The sequence below is a fragment of the Pholis gunnellus genome (assembly GCF_910591455.1).
Source record: "Pholis gunnellus genome assembly, chromosome: 3".
NCBI classification, from domain to species: Eukaryota; Metazoa; Chordata; class Actinopteri; order Perciformes; family Pholidae; genus Pholis; species Pholis gunnellus.
Window position 1 is genome coordinate 2,310,211 of NC_136529.1, and position 19,068 is coordinate 2,329,278.

General features: G+C 43.8%; 1 protein-coding gene across 1 annotated transcript in view; it reads left to right on the top strand.

Moving 5' to 3' along the window:
* wnt4 (wingless-type MMTV integration site family, member 4) overlaps positions 1-16,131 on the top strand; it is a 22,317-nt gene extending 6,186 nt beyond the window's left edge. The window contains exons 2-6 of the mRNA XM_079184501.1: positions 13,045-13,126; positions 13,339-13,492; positions 14,160-14,291; positions 14,594-14,736; positions 15,538-16,131. Coding sequence (XP_079040627.1) covers positions 13,045-13,126; positions 13,339-13,492; positions 14,160-14,291; positions 14,594-14,736; positions 15,538-16,008 — 982 coding nt within the window. The 3' untranslated portion in view covers positions 16,009-16,131. The remainder of the gene's footprint in view (positions 1-13,044; positions 13,127-13,338; positions 13,493-14,159; positions 14,292-14,593; positions 14,737-15,537) is intronic.
* Positions 16,132-19,068: the final 2,937 nt, after the last annotated feature.

The following is a 19,068-nucleotide window of genomic DNA, read 5'->3' on the forward strand; positions in this document are numbered from 1 at the left end:
TCCTATGTTAAAGTCAAGTCTTTGGACTTTGTTGCTCTACTAAATTGTCATCTGACTTCCTCCTTTGCTTCTAGGCCAAGAGTCATTACTCTACCACCGCTAGAGGGCTTTGTGCCTTCATTGTAAATAAATGTTATTTAGGGGCATTTGCTGAAACAATTTGTTCTGTTTTTTTTGTTCTTCTCTACTGTCTATGATATAGACATATAAAAAGTCCCCATGACATGACATGATGGGGCTGGATGAAAAGTCAGGTGATCACCAACGTTCCAATTCAGCCTGAGGTAGACGTCAATGTCCGCACCAAATTTCAAAACAATCCATCTATTTAGTTGTTGAGATATTTCAGTCTGAACCACAGCAGTAGACCGACCAAACGACCGACTCACCAACATTGACGTCCATAAAGCAGAGTTTCAAATATGAATACAGCAGTCCAAATATAGGCCTATATGATTGATTCAGAATCTCTTTTAAAGTTGAATTCAGTTATACAGTTATCATATCATGTTGCTCATCACAGCATCTACTTGTATTGTAATGACTGTAAAAATGTTGCCCCTGGTTACCCATTGTTTTACACACTGTCCAAAGAGACAGTCCTGAGAGAGAAGTTTTAATTGAATAACGACAACATCACTCACCCACTTAGAGTATGCAAATAGAGCCGACACCTGCTGCCTCCAGATGGCTGTAAATACAGTCACCAGAGTAAAGGAAAGGCTTTCAGATTAGGCTGCCTACTAACTGTTGTTAGCTGGTGAGAGTCTGTATTCTGCCGTGCCATAAGAAGGATGAAACTGGTTGGAAAATGGAAAATAAATGTGGTAACAAGCAAAACACAAATAAAAGTGTCCTTCACCAAATGAAGTGACCAGATATTACTGTTTGAGACACACTCATTCTTGGCACCAAGACAGCAGTGTGCCGCTGAGTTGACATCGCCACACCGAGTTAGCAAGATAAACAAACTGCTGCAGTATCAAAATAAATCAGTGCGCCCTAACAGACAAAATGTTTCCACGGTTACAAGGTAGCACTGATTTAAAGCTACTACGGGGAACTTTCACAGCGTTTTGATTTTGGCGGTTCCTACGGACAAAAGCTAAAGTGTTCCCAAGCACCAGACTCCCTTTCAAAAACCTTTCATTTTAACTGCAGCAAGGTTGGTTCTGGTTCTCCCGGGCCTCCCTTCCCTCCAGTGGGCCATGCAATATAACTTTTGCATCCAGCAGTGTGGTTGTCGGTGTTGGCTCTCGGCAGGGAGAGGCGGAGCAGCGATACTCCACTCCTGGCTGGAGGAGGAGCTTGCCATGAATCGTTTTGTCTGGTTTCGCCATCGGACCAGATATCAGGCATTAAGAATAACTTGACTGAAGATTGCTTATAAAGGTCATATAAAGGCATCAGTTTTAGATTCTTACTGTTTCATGTTTCAATTTTAAGAACAGAGCAACCATAGTGGTTGTGAATAATCCATCTCACCACTGTTGTGGAGGAAGAAGGATTACATCTGGCATCTGTCTGAAGACGAGACAAAAACCGAGAGCGGCCTCGCACGGCTTCATTTATTTGTTCAGTTAAACTGTCACGAATCTGCTCTGGAGAAAGGATTAGAATCCTCGTTTATTTGCTCAGGAAAGGACATCCCCTTTAAAGCCTCGAATGGGTTGAGTGTTTGCTTTTCAAACACTTCACTTTCAGCAGGGAACAGTGGGTTCAAGTTTGGACACCGTTTGCTGCTGTCAACATGAAGCAGAGGATACGGCAGAAGACCAACCAACATATGGGGGGAAAAAATGTGGTTAGAAGATGGTTTTGGTGGAGACAAATACTCTGTGGTAGCATCACGGTGTTACACATCGATAACTCACTAACAGCACCTAAACTATATCTTTTTACACACTGTAGGATAATGAGCACACACGCTGGTCTTTCTCTTTGTGTCTCCGTGACTTTGTCTCTCTGTGTCTTTGTGTGGAAGTGTGTGAACATGCATGCACGTGTCCCAGACAACCATGGTGAGGTGCTAAAGAGATGGCAGCTGATCGGTAACCAGAGAAATCAGAGACCTTGGCATTGCGGTACTCACTGGCGCCTCACACTTCTTTACACACACACACACACACATGAATGTGGTGAATCTGTGGCATGTTATTTCGAGCACTCTTGTCACCAGAGTGTGTACAATTATCGTAACACACTCTGAGCCGTGTTGGGGGGGGCGGGAGCCGCTCACGGCGAGCAGATTACCACCAGGACGGCTCCGGCTGATGAGGAAACACCCGGGTCGCTGAAAGACAAGAGAGGGTTCTGGGATCCGCTCTGGCGGCCATGTTTGAAGGGCTCGTGCTCTGGGGGGCAACAATGGCAAACAGCTGATCGTATTTCTGAATGTACTCTGCAGCTTCTCTTTCATGCATTGCTAGTGAAGAAATGAAACAAGACAGGAACCGTGTTTTTTCATGAAAAACTTTTGAAGATCGATTATATGCAAATACCCGTCACTGTGAACCAGAGGTACAGACGTGAGGCGCGGATACTGCTGAGGTGAACGGGACAGGTGCATGCTGGATGTTCTAAACACAACTGGCAGGTAGTTATTGTAGTTTGGCCCGCTCAGCAGCAGCTGTGACTCTAAAAACACTTCGAGCCAGATTGCTGTAATTTACTTCAAAATTGAACTTCCCCTTGAAGTGACTTAGACTTTCTGAGGATATTTCCATCTCTCACGGGCCGACGTGAATGAACTTCCATAAAGTTCCTTAGAAATCATGGAAAAAGACACTCATTGTAACTCCAGAACGTGCCTGAGAATCATTGAGGTTTCCTCAGTATCAAAGTAGTCTGGTGATATTTGTCTGTACATCCGCAGGCTACATTGTAAACTAGAAGGGCACTCTGAGAGCGCAGACTTTCGCCAAGGCCATTTCCATTAGGTGAAAAATTGTGTGCGAGTTCGCCTCATGATTTAATTGAACTTAATGGGTTGCTCCTTGGCTTTGCCTGTCACAAGGTTTCATGAAAATCTGGCAAGCAGTTTTTCCATAATCCTGCTCACAAACAGACAAACGAAACAATCTCAGAACATGACCTACAAATATAGGCTTAAAAGAATGGGGCACCAGTTGGGGGTCCCTCACATCAAGATCCTGTCTGGGGGTAAAACCCCTTAATGATTACTGCAAGAGTATAAGCAACATTTCAGGATATTTAGGGTAACATTTATGGTTTGACTTTGGTCTATTTTTAAAAAAAGAATGTATTTTTCCCCCTTTAAGTGACTAACTCCATACACATTTCCTCTTCATTTTAAAATGTAAAGCTTAAGGAGTGTATAGTAAGGTATTCTGCTCAGTAGTGATGGCTAAGTACCAGATAGGTGAGAACCAAGCTGAATATTCTAACCTCACACACAGAGGGTTCTTTATACACACAAACTTGTGTACAACACACAGTTTATACACGTGTGTTAACTGTGTAAATAGTTAGCAGGAATGGTGCATGTCCAAACCTGCCCGCCGCACATGAATGATTCCACTTTCACCGGCAAGCTTATCTCCTTATCTCTCCGAACTGAATGTGGAAATAAAAAAACAACCACAAACACATCAATTATGCAATCACATTTCTTCTCAGTTTATGATTTCATGACCTTTTTTTAATCCAACAATATGGGAGAGCCAAGCATTAGTCTGCAATATTGTCAAGCCGTCCTGTTCACTCGCTCAGTCTGCTCCTCTTCTATTTGAAACTTCAAATTGTCAACTAATCCAAATTACATCTCTCTGAATGTCTTACCTTTACTGAAAAATGTCATATTGTCCTTTGATGTTATTGAGTAGGCCATAATTAAAACAAATTTCCAATCTCCAATTCTTGTCCAACAAACTGACAAAGGTCCAAGAGGTCACGGGACACTGGCCCCCTAATCTGATCGGCCACCCCAATGCTTCATCACCAGATTTTCAAGAGACTCGTGTGAGGTGGTTTTATTCAAACTACTATTTGTATTTTGAGGCATGCCGGTGGCATTGCTCCATGGATGGCAATGCCGCTGTGTCTGCTGTTCGGTCCGTCACTTTATCCACATTGAAATATCTCAGCAATCGCTGGATGGAATGCAGTTTTGTGAAAAAATTCATGGTCCCCAGAGGACGAATCCAAATCACTTTTGGTCATACTCATTCATTTGCATCATCATCAGATAAAAATGTAAATGTGTCCAATACCTTGTTTTATCAACTAATATCTGGAGAACATACCAATCATACTCAGTTGCATATAAATATATATAAATCAGCAAATGTTAGCGTTGTCATTGTGAGCACGTTGGCAAGTCGATGTCGTCATTTAGCTCAAAGCATTGGCTAGCAAGTCTTGTGTAAATATTGGTCAAAATGACAAAATGCATTTTTACTGATGAGATGACTTTACCTAAACACAATAATGGTCACAGGTACACAGCACAGGAATCCCCCCAACTTACATCACCTGAAAGACCTTTATAGGCAGAACAGGACAATATAAAGCATGACAAAGACTCTGAGGACAGTCACAGTAAAACCGGCTGATACCTGCGGTTGGATGAGGCTGGTATGCATGAACATTACACTGACACACACACACTAATTGATTCCTGTCCTTTAGGGGCCACGGCACTAACACCAGGCAGGAGGTCAATTTCATGGCTTTTATTGCCTCTTTTCCCTGTATGAAAGTGTGTTGTTGTGTACGTGTGTGTGTGTGTGTGTGTGTGTGTGTGTGTGCGCGTGTTGTGTGTGTGTGTGTGTGAGTGGTTGTGGTGTTGGCAGAGCATGTTATTTTTAGGGGGAAATGAGCTCTAGTGGAGCCAGCAGCATATAAATACACCCAGACACACGCGTGGACACACACACACTAACATTCAAACGCACACATGCGAGCCTCTAGCTGCTCAGAAACTACGTTAACTGGACTCATCAGATGCATTTCACCTTCACCTCTCTGCCCTCTGAGTCTGTCTCCACGCTTTGCTTCCATCTTTTTTTTCTTTTGAACTTGAAATGATTCCCTTTGACCTTTGTTCCATTGTCTCATCGCCCCTTCCTACTAATCTTTCATTCCTTTCTTTGAAGCTTTCCCTCCTGCATTTATATCATTAGTCACTGAATACATAAGAGCAAAGGCTATTTTGAGCATTGTGACTCAAAATTAGATCCACGTAGTCCTTCATACAAAAAGCCACCAACTGTTACTACACCACCGGCCTGAGGCTCCTGAACCAATGCTGGACGGCAGGAGTGGCTTATTTCATTTTGATGTTTTGTTCAATAGACGTCTTATGAGTTTCATTCCTCAATGACACATCCATGATGATTTTTTTTAATTGACTCATGAGAAAGAGTTACAGATTTCATATTATGTATGAAAAATCATAATATGTCAATATTTTAAAGCTCAGTTTATGTCAAACATTAGAATATTTTTTACTTTTTCACTATATTTTACTAAATATGTTCTGTTTAATATTTCAAATCACCAGCTAGCTTTCAGTATGCAGGGGGCCATTCATTGACATGAAAACCTTGTTCTGCAACCTTCAAGCGGACCTTATGAAATTGCACAATTCTGTGATCCCCTGAATAGTTCTTGATAATCGCATGTCGATCCATTATTTTTTGGACATTTTATTATTAACATCGAGCCTGCCTGTCTACGCTGTTGTCAGGTAGGTTAGACAAAATAAAAAATTGTTGTCAATGTTGCTGAAAAGCGTGTGTGGAAAAGTGAATCGTGATAGAAGAAAAGATGCAGCTGGATCCTCGACGGACTTCTGTAAATGGAAAAACAAAAAAAAGCAAGTTGAGTTGTTATATATCATTATCGACACTTATCAGAGAAAGAAAACTTAACTAACAGCAGGTTAGTTTCACCAATGATGGGAGGGTAATGTAACAAGGAGCAGATGTTGTTAAGGTATACTTACAGTTTAATATCAATGATTTAAGGATTTAGAACAGTGATTCAAGTGTTTACTGTGGTTATGGTTCAGATTCACTTATTCAAACTGTGTTGAAAATAGGTGTTGTTTTATTCAGTGTATTAAACATAGTGGACTGTGCAGGTGAAGTTCTATTTGCTTCACTCTGAGAGCCCGTATCATCCAAATGTTGAAGGGAAACTTCTGTATTTTCCAACCTGGACCCTCTGCTCCTATGTGTTCGTGTCTAAGTGACTAATAAGGACAATACCATTAGAGATTGGTCCAGTATTGAGTGAGAGTTGACTTGTTGCCAGAGGACAATGCTGGAAACATGAATGAGAGTTGGAGAGAGAAGTTTGTAGCTCAGTGTTCTCTCAAAGATTTTCATCGTCATGGCTGGATATTTGGCTGATTTGGACGATGTGGAGGAGGCCTTTGAATTTGATGTCACCTCTCATGAGATTTCGGGACGAGACTTCTCCTCGATCAAGTAACACGCAATCACAGACAGACTGGATCAAGAGAAGCATTTGTAGACACACAATAACATTCTGAGTCAGTGGAAAAAACATGCTTTTTTAGTGGATGTTCAAATTCCAAGAATTGTCGTCCCCATTAGCCACAAAAACATGGGGACAATATTTATTTATTCATTTATTTATTTATTTATTAAATGTGCCAGAGTTAGCCAGAGAGCTAATTTTCGTCTGTAGTCACTGGGCAGGTTATTACAATTTAGTGGCCTAATATTATCAGAACAATACAACAGCAAACATTATAGTACAACACTGGACAACACAATACTATACAATACAATGCATAACAAAAGGATTAGACTAGTAAAAACAATGAGAGTATGTAATGGCAGTGCCAGAGATGAGTTATGATGATTACTTGTGATTCCAGGTTTGGTTTGCTTTAAGGTCCAGGTTGAAAGATACCAACATTTCCCTTCAAGGATAATTCAAATGTGTCAAAAGTAATGATTCGGACACAGGTCAGAGGTCAGCTGTAGCACAGCTCAGATTCAGTGTCTTCTTATGACATGGGACCGAGGTCTGGTGTCAGCTTTTCTTTAGACCTGTGAGCATTTTATGGATTTGCTGACATTACTCAGATGTTTCACTCGCTGAGTTCTATAAATGTAGATCTTTATTGTGAAGTTCCAGATTCCAGATTCACACTTAGATGTCTTAGAGTAGAAAATATCTGTCACTATGGAACATTCCATCAGAAGCTGGTCTAACGAGGAAAGTGGAGATTATATTCATCGGTTTAAAGGCTTTTCTTTCTGTATTTTGGGCACATAACGCGTGCATCATGCGATCAACAGAGGGTTTTTTTCTCATAAAACCATTTGGTTCATCAGGAGAGCCACAAAAGTGTTCAGTGAGCTCGGCGCGGTCATGTAGTTCAGTGCGGTAAAGTGTCTGAAGGTAAACTGAGAGGATAGTGCCCTCTACAGCTCACTCTCTGTTTTACATCCTGCAGGTGTCCACTGCAGAGGGGGGACAGGGAGGGTTAGCTCAGGTCACACTCGTCTTTACACGAGCAGTTTAAATCTCTGCTTGAACCAAAGGGTTTTCTTTCGCACAACCAACGCACAAAAAACACAGCCCCAGTGCATCAAGTCGAGGACTGTAACCGCTCGCAGGTCTGTGCACAGCGCCTCGGTGCAGGAGACGTTTCTGAGGCTCTTTTCTTGCAGCTCTCCTCCTTGCCTTTCCCATCCGAGCTATATTTACCTGTCGCTGTGTACCTCTGCTGTGTGCTCAGTGCTGGAAAGGCAAACACGCGGGTATTTTCATATAAATACACATTAGAAGGGATGGACGCACAGAGAGAGCGCTACAGTAGTTTGCTGAAGCACATTACTGTCATGCAGATGTGTCCAGCCTCCACATCCCCCTTGCCTTTCTCTCTTTCTCTCCTTTAGGCCTTCATTTAGTGAAAAGGGGGGACAGGAAACCTGCTGCACTGTATGAGGAGGACAGCTCAAGACCTCTCTGAAGTCATCGTAGACTTCTCTTCAGTTTGGCATGCTTAACAATAAAGTGCAACTAAAGCTTAATCTGTCAGTATTTTTGGGTGGGATTCATTTATTTTTGTTGTCTACTCTATGGAATGTCCAAAAATAGTCAAATAGGGTTCATGCTGTTCACAGGTTGCCAGGACCCTGCATGCGGGATATTTACACATTGCTTCTTAAGTCTGACAGCCCAAATGTAGTCAATTCAAACTCTTTCAAAACAGTGAAACCAGCAAATATCTGGTGTTTTTGTTGAGAAATGGGACCAGTTTGGCTTCCTGCTGAGAGTCGGATGAGGAGATCCGTACCTCTGAAGTCACTGCTCGTGGCCATAGAAATAGTCCGACACGTAACATTCAACTTGTTGTTTTTTCACTATTTGAATTGATTAAACAATGAATTATTATTAATAGATTAATCGGTGAGCTTCAGGGCCCATAGATTATTATTGTTTAGCTTTGGACAGAGTCAGGCTCGCCTAACTTCACTACTGTAACCACTGGAGGAAAACAGTTCTGCACCTGGACCTGTGGTAACACTTTGTGTAACAACAAAAGGTCCACTTTCCAGCTCCCAGAGCTTTCAATCGCATCCTAAGGTTTTCATTCAAGCTGTGACAGCTAGTAAGTGGACCTTTAACTGACTTTCTTTTGTTTCATAGGACATAACTATTGATTGATTATCAAAAATTGTTGTTGATTCATTTTATGTTAATCAACTAATACATGTTGAATCAACTTTTCTGCACTACAATGATGTTCTTCTTATTTCTTTTGTTTAATAGCATTTTAAAGGGAACATTTAACGAAATGACACTCATAATAATAGAATGTGCAAGAAAGACCAATAGCCTGAAAGGCTTATCACGGGTCGCCCCCCAGTTTTGATTAAAACAATCGAATTAACTTAAACATTTTACAAAAAAATATATAATTTCAAAGCAAGAAATCCTTTTCCTATAGAATAAAATAAAAAATAAATACAACACACAATTAGTAGGAAAGTTATATGAAACTAATTAATCAGAAAATAAAAAATAAAACAACAACAAAGAACTCTAAGAAAATAACTAAGACGAAGCCTTGAAGTGGCGATCTCTATGATCTCCAACCATACAAGTCTGTCGAGTCACCATCCAACACCGAATGAGGCAGCATAGTGGCGACCGAGCACATCGATGGAAGCGCTGCACATTTATATGCAAGCAACTGGGCCTCTGTGGTGACGCCTGGAAAAGAACTATGCACACAATACCGAAAAACCTAAAGCTCATGACCAACTGAACCACGACCGTGGCTAAGTGGACAGCAGGGCCGTCCTTCAATCAGACGATCAGTGGTTCGCTCCCCGGCTCCAGCTCAGCTAGTCCCAGGTCGATGTGTCCTTGAGCAAGACACTTAACTCAAAATTGCTCCCGTAGCTGTGCCTATGGTGTATGAATTTGAATTATAAGTTACTTTTGGATAAAAACATCTGCTGAATGACTGTAATGTAATGTAACATCCAGACTACCAAACTCCAGGCACACATTCCGTTGTCCTCCAAATTATCCAAGACCTGAATCCCAATGAGTGCCACCCTTACTGAAAGCAAGATTTAGCGTTATGTTCTTTAGGTGTTCTTCAATAACAGCAACTTTTTTTTAAATGCAGTAATTCATATTTATAATGCACCAAAGTGGTTCAAACGGGACTTTTGTGTGGTATTCACCATTTTATATGTTAGCCTTTATTTCCTGTCTCCAGATAACAACCTGCGTCATGAACGGCTCCTCTGTTTAGAATTATCTCTTATTTCCAGTGTGAGCCTCCCATGAGCCTGTGGGGGGCTCTGGGTGGGAGGTATGGAGCATTCCACCTGGACCGTGGTGCGCTCGCGTGTTTGTGTTGCATTACACATCGCAGCCTTCACAACACTACTGGCTCCACTGGGCTTAGGCCCTCTGGGATTCAAGCACGCAACCACCAGAGGCCAGAGAGGAAAGAGGGAGTGGAATGAGGATGAGATGTGGGGATGATGGTGTGTGTGTGTGTGTGTGTGTGTGTGTGTGCTCTGTCCTTCTACGGTTTGACTCCTCTGTCTCCTTGTTGAGGCGTCTCGTTAACCTCGTCTCTGGGAAGCGAAGGGCATACACATGCAGAGGGAGCAGATAAAAGTGAGACGGGGATGAAAATGCTCACACACACACTGGCCCAAGGTCTCTGCTGAACTTTTCCCACGCGTGTGCAGACACACACACACACACACACACACACACACACAAACACATATCCAGAAAATGACCCGCATAACGGCTTATCGGATGTTTATTAAATGTTTCCAGGGTGAATGTCAGGCCAGCGGGGTGCCATCCAGCTGTTTGTGTCTTGGCGAGTGGGATGCTGCCCGTCCGACGGGCTGGGCTCTGTTGTCGTCTTGTGTTTTTCTGTCCGTGGGTTGTTCCCATCGCTGATGGTCTCCCAGCTGGATGCCTCCACCCGAACACAGCGCTCTGCCCAAGGCTACGCTAAACAACAAAGAGGGATCAAATGGCACACATGGCTTTGATCAAAACCCCCTCGCTACTGCAATAGAGCAAATCAGAGCTGGGCAGAGCTGAGTTGGACTCCATCCACACCGGGAAGGGGGGGGCAGGACCTGTAGATTTTGGGAGAAGATATAACCTGGCAGAGGGCTCGAGGACAGACTGTAGGCTTTAGGGTTCCCCTAAGAGTTTAGATTTACCACAACTCAATCACTGTATATTTTTAAAGTATAATACACTTATTAATATTTCCTGCCACTGCTTTTTTTTTGGTCTGGTATGACCAGTATAGCTTATGGTGGCTAACGTTAGCCAAAGTTAGCATAACAAATATTTAATCACAGAGGTAAAAGACGTTGGGAGACCAGCCATGAAGCCAAATAATGATGTCAAAACGTTGTGACACAGCATTGACATATTATAACATCGTTATGTGAAGCTCACGGGAGCGAGATCAGGCTGGCTCAGGTCTCTCTTTCTTTTGAAATGAAGTGATGCACTGGTTCAGGTTGGTTTTCCACAGGTCCATTTTGGACGCAGCACATAGTCACTTAATCCATAGTTAATGTAGAAATATTTATTGTGCAGCTTCAAACTAAATGTTGGGGGCTCATGGCTGAAGACATTAGACACACTCTGATGAAGGATGGGGGGGTCCTCGGTGGTCCTCATGAGGAAACTGATTCAACCTCACGAGAGAGTGAGGTCACCCCTGAGGGTGGATGTGAGTGGATGTGGCTGAGATGTTGAGAGTGTTGGAGAGCGGGGTTATCGCAGTGATGAGTGCTAAATACTGACACTGTCTGTAGGGGAAGAGAAACAGAAGGCCATCAAAGAGACGGCGAGAGAGAGAGATGTTATCTGAACTGTTGAGAGGAGGAGATGAGAGGGTGGATGGAGAGGAGGAGCTGTTTGACCTCTGGAGGGATGATGTACTAATGATACTACCACATTTACAAATAGCACTGATGATAATGCACTAATGCAACACTCGGACATTACCACCCAGACTCAGGAGGGTTTTAAAGAGCTGAGATGTAGCTCAAAGCGGAACCATACATAATAAAAATGGATAATTTGGATGTCAAAAGAATTATTTGTACAGTCAGCTGGTGTGCAACATTGGTGGCACCACTTTGTGTTGTGCGTTACAGCTTTGTCAAGGATTTGACAGCTGAATTCTCTGCAATCTGGATGTGTGCCACAGCTTGATTGAGACGGGATAGCAGGGCTTTACAGTGGTATGTGTGGTCTTGGGAACTCATAACCCAGGACTCATAAAACAAGCTTGAGAAACCCGAAGGAAAAACATATCTGCCTGTACGGAATGATAGCCTGAAAGTTCATTCTGTTGGAATTTGCCTTTATTAAGGGCCATTTTGATATTCAAACTCTGTTCACCGTAGAGAGGAGCCTGCAAACACAGAAAAATAAATAATTTTTTTACTATTATAATAATAGTTTTCATTAGTTAAGGGATTGTTTTTTGGTCCTTAACGACTCAGCTGTGGTGCTATATTTCACATAGGATGTCAGCTATGGACAAAGAAATGGAATATAATATAAGTATATGTTTTCTTTCGTGTATAATCACTTGAAAATAAGAACTGGTGTGTTTTCTTTACCTTAGAATGAGCCGTTTTTATCTACACATGGACGGTGTCCTCTTTACGGAGTCTGCCATGTTGAACGTCGCCTTTTTGCGTCGGCCATCGTAGTTCTCCTGCACGCTCGCACACAGGAGAAGTTTCAGCCGGTTGCGATCAGCAAACTCACTGTGCGTAGCCTATTGTATAAAGAGTGGAAGCAGGGGTTAACAGCTAGCCTGTGTTCTGTTCATTTTGGAGTACTGCACTAGAAATGAGTTAGCGCATGTCATCTGCAAAACTTTCCATTGTTTGAGGAAAGTACGCTTTTTAGACTCAACATGCGTTTACATGAGTGCACTTTGAGAAGCGTAGACGGTACACGATCAGGGCTGCTCCCAGCTTATGAGAAAGCCTATTTCTGTAAGGTGCAGCTGGCACTGGAGATATGAGACTGAAGTGAGGTGAGGTGGATGTGTGAGGGTCAGGGCATCCAGACTGATGCCATTTTCTCACACATCTTAGATTGTGTGTGTGTGTGTGTGTGTCTGTGTGTATGCGGTATATCTCCCCGACCTGTCTGGCCTGGAGGTGGTGTGTATGATAAGCCACTTTCCCTCCTCTCAGTGTCCTCACAACCAGACATTTATCCAAAACATTCCCACGACGTCATGGGAAACAAACCCCTCTGTACGCAAGATGTGCTTCATCTGAATGGTGTGGTCCAATTCAATAATTGCGGGTTTGAAGGTTATCTTTGACAATAACTGTATCAAAGTGAGGGGAGACGATTTGTAGCCTCTGTCTCGCTTGCATCTCACCTTTAAACATAGACATCAGACGCGGCACTTTCAACTTCTTCCCCTGAATGTTCCTTCGTGACCTCCGTGTTCTTTCAGGCCATCTGCTGCACACTAACCTGTTGTTGTTTTTCTGTCAGGTACCTGGCCAAGCTGTCGTCAGTGGGAAGCATCCGGGACGAGGAGACGTGCGAGAGGTTACGAGGCCTCATCCAGAGACAGGTACAGACCTCTACCTTTGTGCACCTTGTCTACTGTAACGTGTGTCCAACAGTGTTTTCTTTCAGCATGGGATATTAACATCTGGTATCTGGTATTGATTTGATAATGACATATCAGTACCTTTTTCTCACTTCTAATGAGAAAGTGAAGTATTTTGTCAGTATGTGTGCTGTGTTCGTGGCTGACGCAGCTCCTGTGTGTCTCCACTCCAGGTCCAGATCTGTAAGCGCAGTGTGGAGGTGATGGATGCAGTGCGTCGTGGAGCCCAGCTGGCTATAGACGAGTGTCAGTTCCAGTTTCGCAACCGTCGATGGAACTGCTCCACTCTGGAGACCATGCCCGTGTTCGGCAAAGTGGTCACCCAGGGTAAGATTATGTACTGCATCTTGGCACAAAAGAGACACTGACTTGACAGACAACGTTTGGTTTGGACCCCATGGGGAAGCTTAGGTTTAGGTTAGGTTTTGTAAAAAGAGTGGTTTGGGTTGCAATTACATAACTTCAGTAAACTACGTAGGTTATGTTCAGCAACGTGATGTAAATTATGAATGTTATGTAACGTAGCCTACTTATGCTACTTAAAATGAGTCAATGTTTACTTGTGGTTTCACTGGGAACACAAACAGTGGTCTCCTGGGTGAAAGTCCTGTGTTTGCTCGACCCATCCATCGCCCCTGACCACGACCCCTCTCAGCCTTGCCGCTCGTTACTCGACAGCCCTGTTGGTCTTTGACGCCCTGGGCCTACAGCTGATTGACACTAAAACAACTTTATCAGTCAACTATCCAACCTGCATGCATTTACAAAATGGGGATTATTCCATTCCATTTAAAAATATTGTGACATTTCAGCGCTGGTTTCCATTTGTATTGGCTCAACCAGCTCCTGTATGTCAATGTCTGAGCTCCCTACCTCAAAACTTTAATACAGTCTTCATCTGTAGAAGTGTTCTTGCCATTCAAAATGAGAAGCTCTTTTCAGTTACATAATGAAACAATACGACTGTGTGTGCCCGTGTTTGTGTATGTGTTAGGCACCCGTGAGGCAGCCTTTGTGTACGCCATCTCAGCAGCCAGTGTGGCGTTTGCGGTCACGAGGGCCTGCAGCAGCGGAGAGCTGGAAAAATGTGGCTGCGACCACAATGTACATGGAGTCAGTCCAGAGGGTAGGTCTCTCTTTCCCTTTCACACAAACACACACACACACACACACACACACACACACACCCAAAGGAAACAGAAGGACCAACTGATCCAGGCATTTGAATGCAATGATTTTAAAAGCTAAATAATGCAACGTTTTAAATATTTGCTTCATTTTGAAAAGGCCAGACAGATGTTATTGGTAGCATATTATTTATGCCATGTTATCTCCATGTGTATAGAGCCAGATATTTTACAATATATCCATATCACACATTACTACAATGAACCATCAATAAAGAATTATCTTCATGTATTTTCATAGGGTTCCAGTGGTCGGGCTGCAGTGATAACATTGCATATGGCGTGGCCTTTTCCCAGTCCTTTGTGGATGTGAGGGAGAGGAGTAAAGGCCAGTCCTCCAGTCGGGCTCTCATGAACTTGCACAACAACGAGGCTGGCAGGAAGGTAACTTGCTGCCCTTGACATATATTCCCTTTTGTAAAACATTGAACTTCTTTTAGTACAGCGCACCTAAAGAGTCATGTTGGCTTTCTTTTCTGAACTACTTTTGCAGTTCTCTCACAATATTTATCTGATAGTAAAAGTCTCAAGTTTCAAATAAATCCAAACAAGTTCAAGTCCATTTTTAAGTCATTCTACTCCGAGTCAAGTTATTTTAGACAAGTCCAAGTTAAGTCTTAAGTCATCCGAGTCCAGATTGAGTATTTAATCCTTCTAGAGAAGTGCACATCAAGTTTCAAGTAAGTCTAGACAAGCTCAATCCAGTCCCAAGACAAATGAGTCCAAATCAAGTTTTACATTATTCCAGTCAATTCAAAGCGATGTCTCAGGTCATTCAAATAAGTCCAGGTCAAGTTATGTGAGACAAGTCCAAGTCAAGTCTTAAATCTTTCTAGATACATCCAAGTCAACTTTCAAGTCAATCAAGATAAGTGCAAGTCCATTTTTAAGTCATTCTACTCCAAGTTAAGTTATTTTAGACAAGTGCAAGTTTCAAGTAATTGAAATAAGTCATATGAGACAATTCTATTTCAAAATACATTACAAAATACAATATGCTAACTCACAGCAGTCAAGTCAAAATCAAATACCAATCCTTTATTTTTGAGACTCAAGTCTCAGTTCTACAGCTCTGGTAGCTGTTGAACTGTCAGCATTTGAAGCTATTTTTAGGGATATTATGCATTGTCATCACATTATTTCAAGGTCTTTCTGCTAACCAACGGTTCTTTGGCTTCTCTGCAGGCCATCCTGTCCCACATGCGTGTGGAGTGCAAATGTCACGGCGTGTCAGGCTCCTGTGAGGTGAAGACCTGCTGGAAAGCCATGCCGCCCTTCCGCAAAGTGGGCAACGTCATCAAGGAGAAGTTCGACGGCGCCACTGAGGTGGAGCAGCGCAAGGTGGGCACCACCAAAGTCCTGATGCCTCGGAACTCCCAGTTCAAACCTCACACGGACGAAGATCTGGTCTACCTGGAACCCAGTCCAGACTTCTGCGACTATGACCCGCGCACGCCGGGTATGCTGGGCACTGTGGGTCGCCAGTGTAACCGAACGTCGAAGGCCATCGACGGCTGCGAGCTGATGTGCTGCGGCCGTGGCTTCCAGACGCAGGAGGTGGAGGTGGTGGACAGGTGCAGCTGTAAGTTCCACTGGTGCTGTTATGTCAAGTGCAAACAGTGTCGCAAAATGGTGGAGATGCACACTTGCCGATGATGGGAATGGCGGGCCAAGGAGGGCACTGCTGATGAACAAAACAAACGCCCCACACTCCTGCTCGATTACAAAGGCCAGAGGGAGCAAGGAGGACTTGTTAACCTCCCTCTTCTCCTGCTTGAAACCCCCCCTCCCCCACCCTCCTACTACTGGTCAACGGAAGCAAACTGAATGGCTTAGAAGTCAAATGTCATCCTCTTCATTTTATGACACCTTAATGGATATCAGTAGATTATGCATGGGATTTCTTACAAAGCTACAGAGGCAGTTTGTTTCTTCTCGAGTAGAGAGCGTCTTTCACTTTCTGCCCCCTCCCCCCTCACTCTCATGTTTGCTTGTTCATTGATGCTTCTTATTTTTGTAATGTTTAACTTATTTTGTTGAGATTGAGGAGACTGATGAGGGGTGGACCTAGAAGGAGGGGACAGCCCAATGGAGACAATAAGGGACTAACTGGACCCATGGGTGGGTGGGGTTAAAGGGTTGGGGTGGGGTCAAGAGGAGGGTTGTTTGCCCTCTATCCTTGCTGCTGCTGCATTTGGAGGAGTCAGTTGGAGTGCTGGGTGTCAAAAAAGGGAGACGCCGAGTCTGTCGGAGGACGGACTTGAACAACGAGGAGGAACATGTCGCACTTTCTGTGATTTGCTTCCTGAGTGTACATGGCTGTGCTGCGCTGAGGTTCAGATGCTGTTGAGTCATTTATTTTGCCCCCTGCAATGCCCTGATGCTGCTCCACTCTCACACACACACACACACTCACTGTCTTTCTGTCAGAGGGAGGATGATGATGGACAGGTGAAAGCCACTGTCAGCTCCTTCCTGTCTTTGCTGTACAGTACTGGCAGGTGATGGTCATGAGACACACGTACCCAGCAAACAGTGTTCCAGATCGACACCTGTGTTCATCCACAGCTTCCAGGTCCGATTTGGCGTGATCTTGGCCTCCACCTGCACGTCGCCATCTGCCCAAAATGCTAGTCGGCTTAATGCAAACACGAGTAAACACACAGAGACGCATGTACCGGCAAACACATACATAATGCAAACACAATGCAAACACACACAATGTAAACACACGTGTACACAAAGAGGTCTGCCAGAGGGTTGCCGAGCATGCTCACCATGCATGATGACTGAAGCACTTTCTCTCCAAGCGCACATAGAGCCCTCGCCCCCACAGCAACTAACCATCCGACCACACACTCAATTTTCCCGTTCCTCTCACACACACACACACACACACACACACACACACACAGTTTCCCATGCCACTGTCAGGACTCTATTGTTGTCTTGTACCACCACCATAAAGCCAAGCTTTCCTATAATAACGTGCTATCATTATAGAGACATACTGTAGATCTGTAAAGACTTATACACTGAAGAAGACTATACTGCCTATGAATGTATGTTAATACGGAATATATGCTGTGTCCAAAATGACTGTTGTCCTTTCTTTCAAAAGAGACTACGTGTTGTGTGTGCGTGTGTGTGTATGTGTGTGTGTGTGTGTGTGAGAGAGCGAGAAAGAGAATGCCAACAAAACAATGTTGCTAATATGGAAAGAAAGAACACGAGAGGGATAGTAAGAGGGAAAGTGAGAGAGAGTACATCCCCATTCCACCACCATGTCTTGTGACACACACACACACACACACACACACACAGCCCTGCTGACAGACAGAGACATATTTCAATAAAATCGTCCATTTCCCGTGTCTTTCAGCTGCGTTATTATGTGGCCACAGTGTGCACTCTGCAGTGTGTGTGTGTGTGTGTGTGTGTGTGTGTGTGTGTGTGTGTGTGTGTGTGTGTGTGTTGTTTGTGTGAGGTACATTACACCCTGAGGTCCTTCCCATGCACCCCTGACACCTACAGACACAATTTAAATGCGCCATATATCACTGAATACAGCATATCAATCAGACGTAAATGGATGTGTTTCCAGCGGTGCTGGGAACCTGGTAGTCTGGTTTTGGGAAGAACCGGAGTGGCCGCTCAGGTTTCAGCGACCGCCTGATTGGGTTCAGGCTGAAGAGGGAACACAGGCAAGGAACACCGGGCTAGAGCAGGGATTACAGCGAAATGCAGACCACATGGCACAAGCTTTTTCCCTCCTTCTGTCTCTATCAATATCATCCTGCCCCCCCCCCCCCCCCCCCAGCCACTCAAGCTTTCTCGCTCTTTCTCCCGCAATATCTTTGACTTGCGCCGGTTCCAGTCCGCTCTCCCTCTGCAGAAAAGCGTAACCCTAACCCCTGTTGGTCTGCGATGGTGAGGATCTGTCCTTCATTAAGCCACCATGGTGGCCGGGATGAGGTGGGTGGTGGGGGCCACACTGATTGGGAAATGTCTGTGGGCTCGTGTTTGTGTGTGTGTGTGTGTGTGTGTGCGCGCAGGCTGTCAGACAGCCAGATGTACAGTCAGACAGTCAGTCAGTCAGTCAGAGAACTCTAATGCCTTTTGTGGTTTGCTGCGGTTGTGGCGGAGACAAGAGGCTGACAGTGGGGTTTTACCACTTAGTGTGTGTGTGTTTGGTGTCGAAGTTAAGATGCAACAAATATGGGGTTATAAAAGCTGGTTCAAATATTTGTGGAATAAAAACTACTCATAGTTGGAATATCTTACATCAATATGGACAATTCTCAGGCCAGAAAATAGCTCAAAAATGTATACTCCATATACACACCTTTGATATTCTATATCAGAAACAGTGTGTAGTCTACTAAAACCAACTGCTTCATCATCAGGTCTTTCTCATGTTATTGGACTCATTTTAAAAGTGTTTAACAGTGAGTTTAGCCTGTAGCGTAACTCATTTAGCCCAGCGGTCCCCAACCACCGGGTCGCGGATCGGTACCGGGCCGTGGGTCATTTGGTACTGGGACGCACAGAAGGAATAAATATTATATTATTTCTGTTTTATTGATTATCAGAGTCTGAAAGAAGTCTTATTTTGAAAAATCACTGGATTCTCTCCCAATTTCATCTGTCTGTGCCTCTTGACATGTCAAGAGGCTTGTCTCGGTCACATGATACGTTACCTCAAAAATGAAGCCC